Source organism: Oppia nitens, unplaced genomic scaffold (genome assembly GCF_028296485.1).
Source record: "Oppia nitens isolate AA-2021 unplaced genomic scaffold, nextdenovo-longstitch-racon4-pilon3 scaffold24_pilon_pilon_pilon, whole genome shotgun sequence".
NCBI classification, from domain to species: Eukaryota; Metazoa; Arthropoda; class Arachnida; order Sarcoptiformes; family Oppiidae; genus Oppia; species Oppia nitens.
This window is the reverse complement of record NW_026533204.1, coordinates 220,440-240,688: the sequence shown is the minus strand read 5'-3', so window position 1 is coordinate 240,688 and position 20,249 is coordinate 220,440. Positions and strand designations below refer to the sequence as shown.

Sequence of the window (20,249 nt, the reverse complement as noted above, 5' to 3'; positions counted from 1 at the left end):
ATATAATTATACTTCAGATTTAAAAATATTTTCAAGTTTACTAAACAAATAAACAAAATTTGTTAAAGTCATTGATTACACTAATCAAATTGTTTCAATAAAAATAATTTAGAAATTTATTACTAATTGATTTTCAAAATATAACATAATTTTTATTATAACTTAAATTATCATTTTTTTATTATTAATTAAACTTAGCAGAGTATCACTCATTAATACTGTTTATTGTTATATTATAATTAAATTTAAAGATATGATAAATAATACTGTATTAAAAAATCAGATCATTGGTTAATCCACGAACAGAGATAATAAATTAATTTTAATTGGATTAATTGGACTAAAACATTGACAAAAATAGAGATAATAATTAAAATTAGTTTTAATTGTTATAAACATTAGTTAATTTGAATATTAATTAAAATATAAAATGTATTAAAAATAATTTTTAAATTAATAAAACTAAATATACAGAAAATACATGTAAATTTATAGCGAGACAACAACAATAACACAATCAATGATATCTATTTGATTACATAAGTCACGAGAAATTTTTAATTATTTATTCAATCAATTGGTTATCGATTATCGAAAGCCGTTAAAAGTGTGACAAAAATTCATTTTATAACTCAAAGTCTTAGTTGTTTTGATTTTGTTTGAAGAATAAAAAGTTGTTAACAATTTTTGATCACTAGTTTTATCTTTTATACATATATTAAGTGTTTAAAAATCTCTTAGAAGTGTTGACCAGAAGTGATAGCTATGATTTGTTGTCATCAATATGTTGTGTGGCTGACTGTCTTAACGATCAGTTGGACATCGATTGTTGTCGTCATCGGAGGTCCAGACATATGTAAGAACGGCGCCACCATTGACTCAGTAGCCTATATTCTGTCTAAGAAACAGTGGTTCATAACGAGCGGTGGTTATCATTGGCTACTGAATGACGATTCAGATTTCCCGCCCAAACGTAGCGGTCAACCATTGCCGGGCGGCTTCAAGAAAGGCGACGCCGCCGTGTATATCGATGCCCAGAGCATCTGCGGACAAGGCGAACAAGAGCTGCACGTTGTTGAGCACACCGACGATGGCAACAAAGTGTTGATATATGACGTAAAAACGTCCAAATGGGCTGACTCGCCGATCTCTTATGTGGCCAACAAATACTTTGCCAAAGCAAAGGTCATGTGGAACCGGCCGATTGATTCTATGTTTATGTGGCGATCGTATATAATGATCATTCAGGGAAGTAATGTTGCCGCAGTCAACATCGAGCCGTTGTGCAAAAAAGGCGAGGTCGAGGCCTATAATCCCAGCAGTCTGGACGAGTTGGGCAGTGCGCCTACAATTGACGCGGCGACAGACTTGGATCATGAAGTAAACAAAAATGCGATCTATCTATTCACTGAGGATTACTTCTGGCGTATTCCCGGAGTTAAGTTCAGTGGTGGTAAAACAAAATCCGAATCCAAATCTCAGATGAAAGACACGGCACCGGACTTCTTGCATTTTAAGCGCGGTGAGTGTCCGTGCGATCGGTGCCGCAAGAAAACAGCATTCAATCCTAATACAGCTACTCTGGGATCGGTTGAGACACATAAACCTAACGATGCCGGAGCTGATATAGACTCTGGTGCCAATGTCACCGAAAGCATTTCTCAATCGACACTAAATAGTCAATCGTCGGATTCCATTACAGAGTTGAATTCAGTGTCGTCGACATCGGGTGACAGCGGTGGCAGCAATTGGTGGATTTGGATCATAATAATAATTATTATTATAATTATTATTATTGTAATCTTACTATTGCTGTGCTGTTGCGGTGGCAAGAAGTCTAAGTCGGCACAGAAATCAAAATCGGGACCCGTTGGTGGTGATGGTGGTGAAGCTGGTGCTGGTAGTGCTAGCCGTACTGGTTCCAGCACTGGTGGGGCCAGTCGTACCGGCTCTAAAACTGGTGGTGCAGGAGGCGCAGGTGCCGATGGCGCAAGCGGTTCTAAGGCAACGTCTTCAATGGGATCCAGTCCATCAACAATGTCGCTTCGCTCTCAAACTGGTGCTGCCGGAATCGATTCGGGAGCTAAAGGTGCATCCAAAACAGGTGCCGCGTCTAAAACTGGTAGCGGTTCGACAGGTGGTGCTGGAGCCGGGTCTAAGACTGGAAGTACTGAAGCCGTGTCCAAGACAGGTGCTGCTGGAGGAGCCGCGTCTAAAACAGGTGGCGCTGGAGGAACCGCTTCCAAAACAGGTGGAACGACATCCACTTTGGGAAGCAGTCCATCGGCGGCTTCGGTTCGCTCGCATGCAAAGTAAAGACGTGAAAAATTCAGAGTAAAGAAGTACTGAATCTACTATTTGTTTGTTATATACATTTGATTTAATTTTTATTATCACTAAATTTTTATCCATTTATTTAGTTATGATTTTATTTTAATATTATATTATAGTAACATTTCTTATGTTATTAACTATACTCTAATTTTATATTCAAATTAAATCTATTTATTTATTTTTATTTTATAATTATTAATAATTTATTATATTGTTTTTTTTTATAAATATGTTTATATACTATATATATAATAAAAATATTTAAAAACATGTATTTAAAGTTTTTATAACAAACTAATAAATAATTTTCATATTATTCATATTTTGATTTGAAATATTGAATATTAGTTTCGTTAGTACACAAACATTTAAACCATACATTTAGTCATAACCACTAAATCATAACTACAATTGGTTAGTATTGCATAATAATTAACTGATTTTTTGTCTTAAATTAAATTTGAAAAGAAATATTTATATCATTACTGATACATTTATTAAATTTCAAGAATTTGTTTTAATGTGACATAATTTTTATTAGTAAATTAAATTAGTCATCACATCGACAACGAATACAAACGCCATGACTTCCTCAGCTTCGGTGTCGCCACGTATTACAAAAAACCGAACGATGCGAACATGGGTTCCATCGGAAGAGATACTTAAAAACAGTAGTCCATTGTCTCGGCCACAATCTGCGGGTCTTTGGTTTCCACAAATTGGTTCCTATATATTGAACTCAAACCTGACGTCGACCACTAACTCAATGGACAGTTTCCGACAACACCACCGTCCGGAAAACGCAATCTACAGGTCGATCCGTTATCTACAGGTTGATCAAAAGCAAGTAATTCCTCAACGCCCTCATCGCTAGCACTCATTTAAACATCGATGCCATACTCGCAGACTTCAAGTTCTGGTAGTACCGATTCAGAGAAAACTCTGGCCGGACGTGTCGATAGCCAAGATAGTTAGATCTCGATCTGAAAGATATCGTGTTCGCCACAAAACAGTTCTAACGCTTCGCAAATAGGATATACCGTTTGACGAGCTTAAGATCTGTCGGACTGTTTTCTGTGGCCAAACTCGGTCGGCAACAGATTTGTGACCAAAATAATTACATTTGTTTGACATTTATTTGCTGTTAACTATTGTTTTTTGTTGTTAGATTTGTTTCGTCAAACAGAAAGGATAGAGAAAGGGCTAACAATACCGAAAGGATGGATCTGCTATTTGGCGCCAGAGATAGTCCGTAGTCTACGAATTCATAGCGAACAGGACACTGAAGAACTGCCATTCTCTACAGTTACAGTTAATGTCTATGCTTTTGGGTTTGGTTTTTCAGATCAGTTTACAAAAGAAAATTTATTAATTATATAAAACCATAACCGTATGGTATGAGTTACTATTAGGCGAGTGGCCATTCAAGGGACAACCATCGGAAGTGATTATATGGCAAGTGGGCAAAGGAGTGAAACAATCGCTGATGAATCTTCAAGCGTCTAAAGAAGTCAAGGTTTGTGACAATATTTGGTAAACAATAACACCAAAGAAAAATTAACACTTTATTTGGCAAACAATTAAATTATATTAAATTACAGGATTTATTATTGATTTGCTGGTCATTTAAGTCAAATGAGAGGACAGAGTTTAGTAAGTTATATGAAATACTGACGCGTTTGCCAAAGAAACGATTGCAAAGGAGTCCATCACATCCCATACATCTGTTGAGATCAGCTGAGTCTCTCTTCTGATAGAAATACACAGACAGAGAGTAATATCATCGTTGGTTAACAAATACAGTAGATTTTATGATTGATTGTAATATCAATTTAATTATTTTGTCGTTTATTCAGTTTATAGTTATATATCTGTATATAAATTTATAAATTAAGATATTTTTAAGAAAAAAACTCTCACAAACAGCGATTGTGAAAACACACGACAATTAAATGAAAAATATAATAATTTATTGATAAAAAATTGTTTATAATTATATTAACTGTGATGTAATTTCCAGACACCAGTTCCCTGACCTACTGATCCTTTATCAATCTATCTATCTCTTGTACTGTATGTCTAATATACTGTATCTGTCACTCAATAATATTTGCGGGGAAACTGGTGTATGTGTCATATATTATAAATAAATATATATACAGTATATTTCCCTATAAATTTATACCGTAATAATATTTGTAGCATAATTTTTCTTACGGTAATCATTAAAATTATCATTTTTGTTGTCAATTAAATTATAACTTAATATTTTATTAAATGATTTATAATGAATATACCAATAAACGCATAAATCATTTCAAATAGATGTATAAGCATTTCTATTTCGTTGTTGTCGTTCATTATTTGATCCGCAAAACCAACTCTTCACTTGATGTTTGATAGCTCTTTCCGGATGCATATATAGTTGAGTGGCAGCGAAAACATATTCTTCGGGTTCCAATTCGAGATCATTGTATTTGATGACCGGTCGGGTATTAGAGACCAAATAAGTAGATAATCCGGTCATAACAATTGACGGCCAAATTGTATTGTTCAATGAAGTTTGGAGTAGTGTTGGCGCCAGGAAACTGCTGCCGGCCATAATGGTTGGCGTAATGGCTATGTATCGCCATTTGGTGAAGTCTCGTCTCGCTTTTGAACCTACAATAACTGCCAGATCGCAGAAGTCGCTAAAACCCATTGAATAGAGAAAAGCGTTGGCCGTTGCTCTCTGGGTAATGGCGTAACTCATGAGTAGACTTAAAGATGCCGTCTATTAATTGATAATTTAAAGTTAAAGATTTGGATTAAATAATGGATCAGTTAGCGTACAATTATTATGAATGCAGTTTTGGCGAATCGTCGCCTAATTGACGGTGAAATGGCCAATAGGGCAACAAATACGATGAGAGGTACTCTAATAATGATAATTACAATTAAATCTTTAGTTGTAAATGTTTGCCAAATTAATGATTACCCGATCAATGATGATAAAAATAATGGATCGAAAACCCATTTGCGATAAATTTTTCTCAAATGGGGACTAAAAAATATGAGATATAAAAAATGTTAAAAAACATCTTTTAATTACCTGTAATTCAAAGTATGTTTAATAAATGTTTTACATATAAGTAAAGATAGCAATTAAGACACAGAAGAGTGATTTTTGGGCAAAAATGACGGCAAAAACTTTGGCCATAAATTCTTGTCTGGTCCTATCATCGGCCAAACCGCACGGCTGGTAATCCTCTTCGGGCGGCGCCGACGGTTGGTTGTCAATGTTGACTGTGGCCTCACGTTGTTTCGGCAATTCTATGATAATGATGGACATAACATAAATTGTTAACTATGAAGATAATAGATATCATTATCTATTGATAGCAAAGTTAGTCCCATCACTTCAACAGTCAATTAAGTCATACCTCTATTGTCTGAATATTCGTTAACATTAATCAATGGTTTTGTTTCAGATGATTGATCTTCGGTGGCGACGGTTGTAATCACATCTTCATTATTATATTCTTCGGTCAAATCGATAAATTTTGGTTTAGTTTTCTTTGTCTTTTTCTTCGATAAAGTTTCCATTTGTTTTCATCAATTAACGATTGATGACTGAACTGATTTAATTAAAGAGATGTCAAACAAATTAATATATAAATCACTTGAAATCTGAAAAATTGTTTTCATAATAATTAGCTAATATGTAACTATCGTTTTCACTAAAACATATTAATATATATATATTTTATTAATTTTAAAAATGTAATTAATGCTAATGTGTTATTACATAACATTTTATATACCGTATACCTGTATAACAAATTAATATACAGTATTTGTAGTATTACACAATGTATTCAGTATTTATTGAATATAAACTATTAATAAATACTATTTTATGTACTTATTTAATGAAAAGTAAATTTTAATTATAGTATGTTTAAAAAATAAGCAAAAGTTTTGACTAATTGATAAAATATTATACTTTTTTCAATTTGAATAAAATAAAATTATGAGTTATTAATTTAGAAAGAAAATTATCAATTAATTTTTTTAAATAGATATCATAAAATATTCAAATGGGAAAAATAAATTTATATATTAAATATTAATACAGTACTACAACTACTAACTATAAAAAATAATTATATACTGATATAGGACTTTGCAATTTAAAACATTACATAAATATTATCTAACTTTTATCGTTATTAGACCAGACATTGATTACAAACTTTTTTGTTGTTGACATATTAGATATCCAATGATAACAAATACATTTACATTGAATTAAATAATTAATCAAAACCAACACACATGCGCTCAAAACTCATATTTTTTAATGTTTTTATTGAAAACAATTTAATTATACATAATATGTAAGTACTTTACAATACATACTGTAGTCTTTGAATATAACACAACTGAAACTGTTTTGAGACACAGTCTAAGCGAAACTGATTTTTAAGTGACACTTATGACAGTATAAATGCTACCAAAATTATCACCGAAATGTTGGCCATTAAATGATGATTTGTTGGCCACAAGTCGTACCAAATTCACACTCAATTCAATGATATTTTTAGACTTATTGTTAAACTAATAAGTTTTTCTTATTGTAAATGTTGTCAACACTAACTTATAGATTACTTATGCATATATGAAGTTTTGTTTGAAAAACAAAATCAAATTCAAAAATTATTTTACATTAAGCGCACAATGAAACCAATACTTTGAAAACAACAATTGTATAGTTTATTATACAATATTATTATACGATAGATTACATGATGTAATTTGTAACACATAGACAGTCATATTATATTTTTTAATGTTTTAAAACAATTGTTTTGAAAGTATTGGTTTCATTGTGCGCTTAATGTTATATAAATCACGAGACTTTTAATTGTTAATATAGTTATTCATATTTGTAATAATTTATTAGTAAAAATGTATTGAATATCTAATTGATTGCGAACTAAAACTACTAATTAATATTGATTTTCAACAAAAAATAATTTCCTATTATTAAAAATCCTATGATTAGTAAAAAAAAATGTTTTTATTTATATCCAAATTTTTGTTTTATAGACTACCGTTTTTAACCACTTAATTAGACATATCAATTTTAAAAATTAATTAAAAGTGTCATAAAGGTATGGAACTAATTATCACTAAACCTGCCATACCATGGCAGATAATGCGATAACTAAAATAGTCGAATGGCAGTAAATGTGATAACTGGTATCTACACAATTATAAGTGTTTTAAATGTCTAAATTTAGTTATAATTAATTAAATATATGATCGATCAATTAATAAATAAATAATTTAATATCCTAGGATCATAAACATATTGTAAAATTAATAATCAAATAAATAATAAATTAAATTAGCATTAATAATGCATATATAATAGCATTAAATAATGAAAAAAAATCATGAGTGGAATGAATTTGATAGATAATAAAAACTTATAACATGGCTGGGATTTTGTGCCCTCAAATTAAGCAAATTCCAGGGGAAGCAATTACCACTAAACCTGCCATTTATCGCATTATCTGCCATGGAAAGGCGTGTGCGCAACAACGGTAATCTTTTTAGGTTAATTGTTAAAAAACTGTTTGCCGACACAAAAACAAAAAACTTTATTAAAATATAGTTTCCGTAAAATCAATTAAAATGACTTTTTTAAAAACATACAAATATGTAACAAAATACTATTATATATTATTATTATTATCTCAAATCAATTACATCGATATCGTTATTATTATCAAACATAACATGTGATGACTGTTCATAAATGGGTGGTTGTGTCGGATGTGGATGAAAGCCGGTCAGAGTACAGGTGCTAATCAATCTGACACCGTATGGATCGGTTAAGGAGAAAACACCTACTTCGTCAAATTTAGGCGCACATACAATGGCCACTGCTTCGGGCAATAGTGTTTGATAGGGACAATGAGTATGCAAATCAATGGACGACATAAAGGCATTCTGTGTCGGATGCGTATGGATCCAACCCAACGATACAAGATTACTGTCGGTTATGATAATCAGGTCTTCTTCGTTAAGTGTCTGACAAGAATCGGACGTTCCTTTCTGTTTGGGTACAAACGCGTGAGTTATGGTAAATACATTTTTTGCCAGACGACCGGCTAATACGGCACAGGTCTCGATGTTTCGTATGGTATTAGCTTCGGCTGATTGCAGGAATCGTTGGATAAGTTTTGTGGGAACAACCAATTTTGTCAGACCATCGGCGGCAGCACTAAAGACAGGCATAAGTGATGGTTTCGTCGATCTGTCGACCGTTGGTATATCAGTAACGGCTTCGGCGGCTTTGTTACAAATAAGTGGATGAATCAAATCATTATCTGTAGCGACCACAGCTGGCAACACACTGTTGGCCACTATTGAGCCAACAATCTGTTTCTTTTCCTGAAACTTAAGCTCCAGTTCCTGAAGTTGTCGCTCATTGTCGGCTTCACGTCTTTTCCGCAACTGTTGACGCATTTCTTCATTTCGTTTTTCATTTTCTAATTTTCTTCTCTTCTGTTTTATTAACAAACAAAAAAACATTTAAAACAACTCTTATTTTACTCAAATCAGTGAAATCAGAAAAAACCTTTTCTTCCGCAAACAAGTCGTACTCATTTTGATACTTTTCGGTCAACTGTTTCTTCAATTGTTCGGCGACGGGAAAGATTTGCTTACAATTAGTTTTGGTTAACGCCTTCTCGTTTGGTTCGCACGACTTGTACTCCAAGTGTTGCGGTATCTTCTCGACAAAAAGCCTATCGGATTCAATAATTAAGCGCAAAAACAATCAGTTGGATCAGTTAAACAATGGCAACCAATYAATACRAAAAATACTTACGTAATATATTTCATGTATAGTATAAACGATTTGTCCAGTGCTTGTTCTTCGCGATATATGTTGGCCATACGTAGCAACTCTTTACCCGATCTCCAGTACCGTTTGATGGGTACCGTATTGTCCACATTTATGGAAGCGGCCGTTTCGCATAACCGGCGAATCCGCTCCACCGGATCCATCACTTCGGACATGTCATTGTTGGCCATCGACGCAGCGGCAGATGGTGTGTCCATATGTGGCATATTTTGGTTTTTGGTATCAGCTGTCTGTCTGTCTGTCTGTCTGTCAGTCAGTCTGTCATTCACAGCAACGACAATACCATTTGATGTGATTTTTGTCAAACAAACAATTCATTCAATTAGTCATAACCAGGGTTTTAAAAATGGCAGGCATAAACAATAGATGCCAATTTTGCCAAATGCCTGCCCTGCCTCTGCCATGCCCTGGGCATCTATTTTCAGGTGGTGACACCTATTATTTTTATTTTATATTATTAATTAATTTATAAAACATTGTTTTTATAATATATTTGCTTGTATTTTTGTTTTGTATACTTTTAATTAAAAGGTAATATCATTGGAAATAAGTAAATTAATTGTAAATTTAATTAACACGTTAAAACACTAAATTGCATTATTTTTATAAATACAGTTGCTTTTTAGCAATTTAAATTGGCAGGCAAATAAAATAGATGCCCAAAATGCCAGGCATTTATGGCATCTATTTGGGCATTGCCAGGGCAGGCATTTATTTTCTTAAAACCCTGGTCATAACATTAGTCATAAAATACAGTAATAATAATAATAATAATAATATGATAATAACAATACTGTAATGTTTAATACAAACTGTCAATCAATTCAATTTCATTTCTACATCAATAATGTCTTAAACATTAATAACTAAAATATTAATAAATAGTTATAAAAATTATTAGCTGTTAATCGAGGGAACAATTTTATCGCACAAATTATTCGACATAATTATTGTTCATTTAATTTAATAAAATTATTACCAATAAGTGATGCAAACAATTAACAATTGATTTAATTGAATCAATCAAATAAAATGTACAAAATTTTGTTGAAAACACTTTGTTTGTTAAATTAGTAATTATAATCAAACATATGATGAGTTTATTTAATTTTAGCACAAAAATAGACAATTGTATTATAGACTGAAAAAAAATAAATAAAACAAAAAATGTTACGCAGTCGGTAGGATTCGAACCTACGCGGGGAGACCCCAATGGATTTCTAGTCCATCGCCTTAACCACTCGGCCACGACTGCTATACATAAATATATTAGGGTTTAATGTTTATGTCTATAGACTCTATTGATTCAATTGACTGCGAGATCGGGATTACAGCTGACGATGACATTAATGGTCACTCACAACCATGTAGTCAACGAGTCCACACATTTTGTCCACCAGTGGACAGTATCAACAGTTTTTGCGGTGACCATCGGTTAACACATTAGGACAACAACAACATTGCATCACTTAATTCATAAACACGTGACTGATATATACACCCATCACTTGAGTGCCGATTATCTAATGTTGTGACCACTATAGTGTTCCGACAGTAGTACCCCTTCCGAGACATGATCTGGTCATTTGGTGCTGACGACAGGGTACAGGTGGTTAAAACGGCAGCCAAATCACGGCTACTGTTATTTGTTCTGCAATTGGTGGCCAACTTGCTAATACCTGACCACCGAAGCGATGGATTTCTGAACGGCTTCGAAAGTGAACTCAAGACAAGGGCCGATCGGGTTATACATCAGCTGTTTATTGGTCTCAACCGATGGGATTCTCAGTATTTTATGGCCATCGCCTACAATGGCTATACACGCGAAGAGTTTTTGGCATTTTTCCCGCTTTTCCCGCTTCTAGTCAGATGGTTGGCCAATCTATTAGCCATAATTGTGAACACCTTTATCGGGACAACTGTTGTCTCGTACTATAGTCTGCTATTAATTAGTAGTTTTACCATAAATTTTCTACTCTTTATACTGACGGCCATTGTTTTATACGAACTAACTGTTCGGATGTTTGCCAGCAAACCGATGGCCCGAATGACTGTTTACTGGTTTGCATACAACCCTTCATCGATATTCTTCAGCTCTTCGTATTCGGAATGTTTGTTTGCATTTTTGACATTTGCCGGTATCTATTGGACACATATGACCACCAAATGGCATCATCTAATGCTGGCGTCGGTTCTCTTTGGTCTCAGTTCTGCTGTTCGGTCAAATGGTAACCGAAACCCAAAATTATTTCATCTTATTGTTAAACCAATTCTAATATTATTTTTTCGATGACTATTACCGTCTTTAGGTCTTATATCGTTTGGTTTTATTTTATATCGACAATTGTCTTACATCTTAAACGACTGTTTTATGGCAAAACGTTTTCATCTGCGCGCCGGATGGCTACCTAAGCTGGCTATTCGTTTGTTTCAAACACTAGTCTATGTGTCCATATGTGTGATACCATTCCTTATCTACCAGATTGATGCCTACGATAAATTCTGTACGATTCCAGTCAGTACGACACCGTCATATTTCACAGATTGGTGCAATCATACCGTTCCTCTATCCTATTCCTATGTACAGAATAAGTACTGGAACGTTGGTTTTCTCCAGTATTATCAGTTCAAACAGATACCTAACTTTTTGCTGGCGCTGCCAATAGTCATTATAAACCTGACGTCATGTATTGACTATCTAGTCGTTAACAAAGACAAACTTTATCAACTATTGTCACTCAAGACTATCAGTACTCAGCATCAGAAGCATAGCTCAGTTATGGACAATGAATGGTGTTTTGTGCATATAATACATGTGCTATGTTTGACACTGTTTTGTCTATTCTTTGTACACATTCAAGTGACCACAAGAATGCTATTATCTTCGAGTCCATTAGTTTATTGGACAGTCGAGTCACGCGAGACCAAAGTGAACGCCAGGCGCACTAAACTCGTAAAATTGTGGTTTTACGGCTACTTCATTGTAGGCACAGTTATGCACTCAAACTTTTTACCTTTTACTTGAAATAACATTATTTATAACTAATGTTTAGTATTTTTTTAAAATAAATTTTATTATATATTTCAAATACAGAATTTTGTATTAATTTGATCTCCAAATTTGCATTAATAGCGAACGCGTGAAAACTTTTATTTTATTGTAAAAACATACAACTATTTATAAATAATAATATTTATATAAGCACTGGTAGTATTTTTATTATACAAATATACTATTAATACTGAAATAACTATATTATTATTATTACCTGTGTCTTACATTAGATTATAACATTACCAATTGACTAGCGTTTTAATAATATTATTATTATTTATATAAAAAACAACATTTGATTGATTGAATGATTATACTTTTTTGTTATTGTTTAACTGGTAAATAATAAATTTAAACTGTAAAATTGGTTTACCTAATATATATTTATAATTATGGGAATATTGCAATTAAATTATTAATAAAATATTAAATAATTATATAAATTATATGTTTGTAGGTGTTATGGTTGTGTGTATAAATAAATCAATAAAATAATATACAAATATAAATTAAAAATCAATTATAAAACTAGAAATAAGATTACATTTTATGTGATAAAAACAGTGCTGTTTGTGGTATTAAAAAAAAGAAAGAAATTAATAACAAATTATAATACAAACAATACATTACTTTCATATTCCAAATCACACAATGATTTACTGAACACAACTATCCTTAAGATAACTCGAAACCGGTATTACTGGCGATAGCGTACCGAAGTTTTTCTCTTAGAGTACTCTTTTTTTGATAGTTCGGAAGCTTTAGTAGATTAAAACAAGTGGACGAAGTCGGCAATCGATTGATCGGGTCTTTTGGTCGGAAAGTGAAAAATCCGCGCAAAACGCTGCCAACCGTATCGCCCGTATCGTTGTCGTCGCTCACTTCGACGCATCGGATGGAAAATGGTGGCTCTAGATGTGCGAAACCAAGTAATGGTTGTTTTGAACAACTGGTGACAAATTTGAGAAACAGTTTGTGTTCCTCTTGCGAGAAGTCCTTCTCGAGGATATCCCATAACCATATGATTACTCGATGATTGTTGTGAAAACCGCCAAAGTATTTGGTATGTTTGCGAAGATCTTGTAAATCGACGGGTGTATTGTCACCGGAAATGAGTCGCTGAAACTCTGGCGTCGAAAACATTGTGAGCCAATCGGGATTTACGATCGACCGGAAGCCGCGGATGAATGCGGCCGTCTGTTCGTGTATTTGCGTATGCATTCGAAAGTGTGCCATCAGATGAATATAACTGATGCGCGTTTCTTTGGTCACTGGTATAGCCCGTCCACCGGTCACCAACTCGTGCGTCACAATCTGTCCCATACAGTCTTCGTCAATGGAAAACGTTAGATCCAGTTGAGTGATGTCTCCGTCGTAGTGTTTGATATAAGTAAGACTTTTGTAGAGATCAGCGTCGAGTGAAGGCAATTCATCAATGGATGAGTAGAGTGCACTTTGCTGTTGACCCAGGACTTGGCTCAAGAAGAATGAGGCAAATGGCACGTCAACGACAATACCTTCATAGACAGCTTTGCCGAGCATTTTGCCGACAAATTCGAACAATGATAAGTGATTTTCCTGGATATGCGATGTCGGCGACGGATACAAACGCTGTTCAGTTGTTACGCGGAACAGGTTTAGCGACGGATCGAATACCCGTTTGATGGTATCCTCGAGAAACTCTTTGAACACACCGTCCTGGTCTATACCAGCCTCGTCTAAGCCCTGTTCATTGATGAACTTGACTCGTATCACACCCTTTAATGATTGTGACGGAAGAGTTGCCAACTGTTGATAGCCATCTTCCACTACACGCGACCGATGGACAGTGATTAGTGTTGAGTGCGGCGACGCACAGGCAGATTCAGTTAGTCCCAGGACTGTCTTTTCGTTTTTGACGTACTTTCGAAATAGAACTACCCGTTCCTTATGCGGTATAATATGGGGAACCTTTTGCATCAACATATGAGCTCCTTTGCGACCGTTTTCCAAGTCTTTCATAAAATGCGATACTTTTAGATCTCTATAGTATTGAAAATAAAATTAATTCAAATTAATGGTTAATACAATATTTTATTTATATCTTGGATATTGGAATGTCTTACTTTATAAGCCAGTGATCGTTTGGCGAAAATTGTCGCCTACTGTCCCGTTTGTATAAAAGCATTAATAATGCATGCGTTGAATTCAAAAGGTTATTCATATTCATTGTCTTGAAATCTATTGGTAGTAGAAATAAAACAAAAATTAATGAATCAATATATTAATATAACTGTTTTACCATAAATTATAATAATTTTAATTAAAAAAATATATATTTACCAATAAGATTATTCCAGATTATCTTAAAGACAAAATTGTTCAAAAATGACGAAATTATGATCATTTCTTCAATTGTGAACGGCTTCTGCTGTTCATACATCTCCATGTCGTCTAATATGGTGATCAAATGGGTGGCACAATCGCAGAACAGTATCAGTATCTGAAATTCGGGCGCACAGGTCTTCGTATGGAGATTCAGATGATCCAGAAATGCTTTCATACCGTTTTGCGGACCCAGTGAACTGATAAAGTGCCACAGATTCGGTAGGATCAGATCCTGATAGCAAAGACCGGCCAGTATGTCCAGCTTGACTTGTGTTAGAGTATTGAGTGCTGTCTCATATAGATTACAAATCAACGCAACCAATGTTGTCTCAGGACTACCCAACCGACAGTTTGGTGACGATCCGAATTGACTACCAGTTAGACTTTGATTACCTCTGCCGACGCTAAGGCTGGCCTTTTCAAAGGCTTTTCTAAAAAAGTTTGATTTCGTAAAATTAACTAAATTTTTCGTTGACGTAAAGTTATTGGCGCCCGGGGTTGCTATAGTGCCGCCGCCGCCACCCGAACTAAATGACCCGAGACTGTCTCGTCGGCACTGAGATCTCGTTTTGTCGCACAACTCGAATAGCGGACTGAATATCAATTGAATGAGTTGTGAACTCCAAAGATATTGCAATTGTGACTTTACGTAACCTAAGGACTCGTGTAAACTAAAAAATAAAACAGCGATCAATACAGTCAATACAGTATAAAATATAATACTATTTTTTAAGCTGACAAACCCTTGATCCACATTCTGGGCGAACCAACCGAGCACTGGATGCCAATGAGTAAGACTCGACTGTTTACTTACCACATACTTCTGGCAGCTTTCCAGCAGTTTAGTTATCACACACTTTATCAACAAAAATTAGTAAATAAATTATTGGAACAATCAGTGGTTTCGGTAAATAAATAAACAATACATACAATAAAGTCTACCATATTAGCAGCCATAGTGTTAAGCGGTATTTCAATGTAAGCCAAGTGTATAATGTTGGCCAATAAACACAGAGCGTAATTACCTTCGAGTGCATTGAACAGTATACGCGAGTTTTGATCCAACGACAAGATTTCGACACTACGTTTTAGTATCTGTTCGTTGGACAGTACGGTCAATGTGTCGATGGATATTGTGTTCAGATGATAGACTAGAGCTGGTATGGAGAAGATGTGCAACAAAAACATATTCATGTGTGACTCGTTGAACTTGGAGGCAATAACTGGACGCAAAGCCAGCGTTATTATAGCTGTTAGGGCCGGCTTTTTAAGGGTAGGCTTTGTACGCATCAAACCCTTTATTAGAAGTATCTGGAGATTAGCGTACAGACCTTTGGTTACCAGACTAGTCATCACATTGTTGCACAACTGGTTGACCACTGGCCGTAACGGATCGTAAATCTGTGGATACTGTTTCAAAACAATCCAAGAGTTGGTCGACGTAAATGTGATCAACATATTCAGGTAGAGCTGAATCTGTTTGTAGTCGTGCGGGAGCTCTGACTTCAGATGTTTCAGATATTGACAACACTTCCACAGAATTGTCTTCAGCTGTTGAATCCAGTGAACAGCCAATTGTTTGTTGAAGACAACCGAGATATAAGTGATTTGTCTGGATTCGAGTTCTGGACTCTGGTGATTATTATCGGCGGCCAATAACATTGTGGCGATTATGTATTTTGACATTCGCTCGAAACGTTTGCCATCTTTGTCGGCGTCGAAGACAAACATAAAACGACGGATAAGTTCGTAGATTTTGATGGCATTTACGTATTTGATGACATTGTCGTCGTTGCCGTCCAAGAGTTCGCCCATAAGTTCGTCAAAGTCTTTTCGGATTTCATTTTGAATCGACCGACGAATAAGAAAACCGCGGACCACAGCCTAAGGCATAAATTTAATGACAACAATAGCCACACAACAAAAGTGAAGACATTATATATATCATCAATAATCAGACCTGTATTTTGATGGCACTCTGGCTGTGATGTCTTTCCCGTTCCCGTTGTTGTCGATGAGCTTTAGCCGAATCGAGGAACTCTTGTTTAGTCTCCGATGTATTTGTTTTGGCAAACATTGTTACCACCGATGATATGATGAGAGAGAGAAGTATTAACAACAACAACAATAGATTATATATATATATCAATGAATCCAATTAGTCAGTCGTCAATCATTACTAAAACAGATTCAGTTATTACAGTCAGATCTGCAGAGCAATTGTGGATCAAATAAAATAGTTGATAACAATAACAATAATAAAAATCAAGTCATCTGAGTCTGGATTCACTGATAATTTAAAGACATTGTCGATGACAGCGACTAATTGATGTATAGATGTATAGCTCACTCAATAACATATTAATACTGTCTTTTTGTGTGTGAATGCGTTGAGTGTGTAATCAATTTGTTTACAAACAAACAGTTTTTTTGTGGTAATAGTAATAATAATAATAATAATAATAATAAAATAACGTAACGTTTTGTGCACTCATTTGAATGCAAACTACTGTTTATTTTATACAGTACTACACAAAAAAATGATTAATAAAATTAAAGTATTTTTTATATCTATCAGTAATAAAATTTTGAAATATGAATATTTTAAAAATTTAGCAAAAAATAAATAATATTAAATAAATGTTAAACCAATTTACAGTCAATTGAATCAATAGAATATTCAAAAATTTATTGAAATTATAATACATTACCATTTTATTACAATTCAATTATTTATTTATATAATACATCATTGATAACATATTTTTTGTTTAAATAAGGAATTTCAATAATTGAAAACTTTAAACAAATTTAGTTTGTATTTATTGTACAAATATTAATAATATTACGGTATATTAAATTAATTAAATCAATTTTAAGTACAATAATATTTTTAAAAAAATTATTTATTATCTAATAGACTGTTCATTAGATCTGTTTGTTGCGATTCTTCACGTTTTAATGAATCGTATTGAACACGAAGTCTGTTGTTGTTTGTGAACATCAATATTGAACCAGAGATTTGAAAATGAGATAAAAAATGAAATAATTAGTAAAATTATATCCAGAGATCTAATGGACAGTCAAATGTCATACCTATCCAACTCGTGTTTCTTTTCCTTAATCAATGTTCGCAACTGTTGTATATCTGATTCATGCTTTTGCTCGAATGTCTTCAATAGATTTCGGGAACCGATTGCCTATTGTTTTTGAAATTGCAATAATTTTATATTTAAATATATTATCATTATTATACATATATAAAAATAAAATAAAAAATGCATTTATTATACAGGTAGATAAAATTGTTGTATTATTTTAAACTTCAAAGCAAAAAAAATCAATTGATATTTACTCTAATTCTTGCACTCTCCACATGTTTGGCCAGATTTTCAACTATTTCAACAAAATTGTCAATAATTTTCTGAAATTGTTGTGTCTCTGAAAAATTAATATAATTTATAATATATATATATATATATATTTATATTTATTTAGCAAACAAATAATACTTTCAATGAATTCAATTCCTTCATTCTTCAATTCACTGCTTTTATCAGTCAATTGTGGATCAATTATACGGATTTTGTTTAACTCATCAATATATAGACCGGCGCTTAACATAAGCTTATCTTTTGTCATCTTAATTGATATTAATATTAATTTATTATTTTATATAAAAAATATAAAAGTTAAGATAAATTTTAGTTTTTAGTTACTATTTATTTTAGTATAGAATAAATAAAATAATAACAAAACTTTTGTAACCATAGCAAATAATAATAATATAATAATAATAACAGTAAATGTTATAAATTATATAAATTATTGATCAATTATGTGCATAATTGAAACGGAAAGTAACTATTCACGCAATTATATTATAAAAATTATAAATAAATTAAAAATTGTCTTCTTCTTCATCCTTCTCCTCCCGAATGCTTTCTGCGACGTCTGGCCTCTACTCTACCTCTCCTTCCGAATCTCCAGAAGGAAGTGTTGTATTTTTTCTTCAGACTCGACATCGATAGCAATGGTTTTTATTTTTAGTTGATTTTGGAATTTTGTGAAAATTTTGTAAACAAAATAAGAGATAAAATAGAAATTAATTTGAATTCAACGTAAACTTTGTTTTTTTTATATGAAGACATCAATAAAGTCAATGTCTCGCAAATCATTTTCGATATATGATATATTACGGGTGGTGTCCACTCTGTCCACGGATTAAACATAGGTTCAGTGACCAGTTTCTGATCCTTATGTCTCGATTCGGTTTTTTCTATAAGATGATTACATTTTTCTAAAATACATGTTTAGTCCCTCTCATTCTCCCCCCTCCACTCCTAATAGTATTACTAAAATTTTTATTTATTTTATATAAGAAGTGAATTGTTTTCTGAGATTATTAAATAAATATAATTTATTAATAATATTTTTCATACACTGTTACATACAGTACTAGTTTAGTATAGCATGAATATTAATATGAATGAAAATTTCATATTACTGTATATAAAATTAAATAAGTTACTATTGTACAGTATATTACTGTATATTTCATTATAAAAATATGACAAATTATTTGGCGCATGAGTTTATTATACCTAATACTAAAAAACATTAATTGATTCATTATATATTTTATGTATTTAATTAATTTTATCAAATTATTTCAACAACAATAAAAAAAATTATTATAAAAAATGACATTTTTCATGCAAAAAGTTGTAGATATTTTCGAGATATGTTTATATATGTGGACCGGAGTTATCATAATTGTGACAATTGTTGATTTATTTGGTTTAATTTTACCAAAAAAATTGCTAAAATGTTTATCAATAAAACATAACCTAGGTCAATTGTATTTACACACCAACAGCAATGTGCTCAACGATAATGACAATCAATTAGTATTTATGAACTTTTTGCGTACTTTGCTATCAGTTTTGTTTGTCAATTCACATATTTATATGTTTGGATTAGCACTGATACCCGATTATAACAAATATTTATATAACTTAAGAATTAATATAATTGCAAACTTGGGTCAGGACGTATTTTTTGTGTTGAGCGGTCTAGTGATCGGACGATTATTTATCAAACAATTTGCTGTCAAAACTGTTATCACTTTTAACGATATGAAAAAGTTTTTTATGAATAGATTTTATGGCATTTCGTTTATATTGTATTTAACTATTTTACTCAATTCATTGTCCGCCAAATATATAGAAAATCCTAATTTCAAGTTTGATATGAATCGTACAAACAATTTAGCAAATGTTTTGTATAATTTTTTATTTGTACAAAATTTGATATCGATTTCAAATATGGTAAATGCGAACATAATTTTAATATATTGAAAAAATTTTAACATATTTTTTCGATTTCTTTTTTAAATAGTTTGCTCCAATAACTTGGTACCTATATGTTCTAGTACATTTAGTATTACTTTCAATGCCCATATTAAAAATTATTAAATGGTAATTATTATTTTTATTGTTATTGTATGAGTACACATAATAAATGTAATATATTTAAATTAATTAGATACAATTGTTTGTATAATTTGAAATT

At 32.5% G+C, this 20,249-nt stretch overlaps 6 protein-coding genes and 1 non-coding gene across 8 annotated transcripts; 2 read left to right on the top strand and 5 right to left on the bottom strand.

Annotated features, from left to right (window-relative positions):
• Nucleotides 1-577: 577 nt before the first annotated feature.
• LOC128954006 (uncharacterized) lies at nt 578-2,316 on the top strand. Its single transcript, XM_054299564.1, has 2 exons — nt 578-673; nt 742-2,316. Exon 2 carries the CDS (start codon nt 766-768, stop codon nt 2,314-2,316), a length of 1,551 nt encoding a protein of 516 aa, XP_054155539.1. The 5' UTR covers nt 578-673; nt 742-765.
• A 2,257-nt stretch (nt 2,317-4,573) lies between these two features.
• LOC128953942 (uncharacterized) lies at nt 4,574-6,586 on the bottom strand. Of its 2 annotated transcripts, none has more exons than XM_054299489.1 (6): nt 6,570-6,586; nt 5,757-5,951; nt 5,460-5,646; nt 5,312-5,377; nt 5,167-5,251; nt 4,574-5,107 (listed from the first exon to the last, which is right to left on the bottom strand). In XM_054299489.1, exons 2-6 carry the CDS (start codon nt 5,917-5,919, stop codon nt 4,652-4,654), a joined length of 957 nt encoding a protein of 318 aa, XP_054155464.1. In that variant the 5' UTR covers nt 5,920-5,951; nt 6,570-6,586; the 3' UTR covers nt 4,574-4,651. The 2 variants fall into 2 exon arrangements, with proteins under 2 accessions (XP_054155464.1, XP_054155463.1); XM_054299488.1 differs by having other exon boundaries at nt 6,535-6,577.
• Nucleotides 6,587-8,017: 1,431 nt separating this feature from the next.
• Nucleotides 8,018-10,063, bottom strand: LOC128953938 (STAM-binding protein-like A). The gene is made up of 4 exons (XM_054299481.1): nt 10,048-10,063; nt 9,218-9,511; nt 8,966-9,134; nt 8,018-8,892 (listed from the first exon to the last, which is right to left on the bottom strand). The coding sequence occupies exons 2-4, from the start codon at nt 9,457-9,459 to the stop codon at nt 8,074-8,076; spliced, it is 1,230 nt and encodes a 409-aa protein (XP_054155456.1). The 5' UTR covers nt 9,460-9,511; nt 10,048-10,063; the 3' UTR covers nt 8,018-8,073.
• Nucleotides 10,064-10,426: 363 nt separating this feature from the next.
• Trnas-aga (transfer RNA serine (anticodon AGA)) lies at nt 10,427-10,508 on the bottom strand. The gene has a single exon. It is a non-coding gene; the product is annotated as a tRNA-Ser (tRNA).
• A 42-nt stretch (nt 10,509-10,550) lies between these two features.
• On the top strand, nt 10,551-12,342 carry LOC128953937 (GPI mannosyltransferase 2-like). The gene is made up of 3 exons (XM_054299480.1): nt 10,551-10,737; nt 10,798-11,481; nt 11,563-12,342. Exons 2-3 carry the CDS (start codon nt 10,827-10,829, stop codon nt 12,276-12,278), a joined length of 1,371 nt encoding a protein of 456 aa, XP_054155455.1. The 5' UTR covers nt 10,551-10,737; nt 10,798-10,826; the 3' UTR covers nt 12,279-12,342.
• A 430-nt stretch (nt 12,343-12,772) lies between these two features.
• On the bottom strand, nt 12,773-17,049 carry LOC128953930 (ubiquitin-protein ligase E3B-like). The gene is made up of 6 exons (XM_054299469.1): nt 16,636-17,049; nt 15,606-16,559; nt 15,419-15,531; nt 14,631-15,346; nt 14,414-14,528; nt 12,773-14,331 (listed from the first exon to the last, which is right to left on the bottom strand). Exons 1-6 carry the CDS (start codon nt 16,750-16,752, stop codon nt 12,984-12,986), a joined length of 3,363 nt encoding a protein of 1,120 aa, XP_054155444.1. The 5' UTR covers nt 16,753-17,049; the 3' UTR covers nt 12,773-12,983.
• A 528-nt stretch (nt 17,050-17,577) lies between these two features.
• LOC128954005 (intraflagellar transport protein 20 homolog) lies at nt 17,578-18,317 on the bottom strand. Its single transcript, XM_054299563.1, has 4 exons — nt 18,188-18,317; nt 18,031-18,116; nt 17,772-17,875; nt 17,578-17,659 (listed from the first exon to the last, which is right to left on the bottom strand). The coding sequence occupies exons 1-4, from the start codon at nt 18,315-18,317 to the stop codon at nt 17,578-17,580; spliced, it is 402 nt and encodes a 133-aa protein (XP_054155538.1).
• Nucleotides 18,318-20,249: the final 1,932 nt, after the last annotated feature.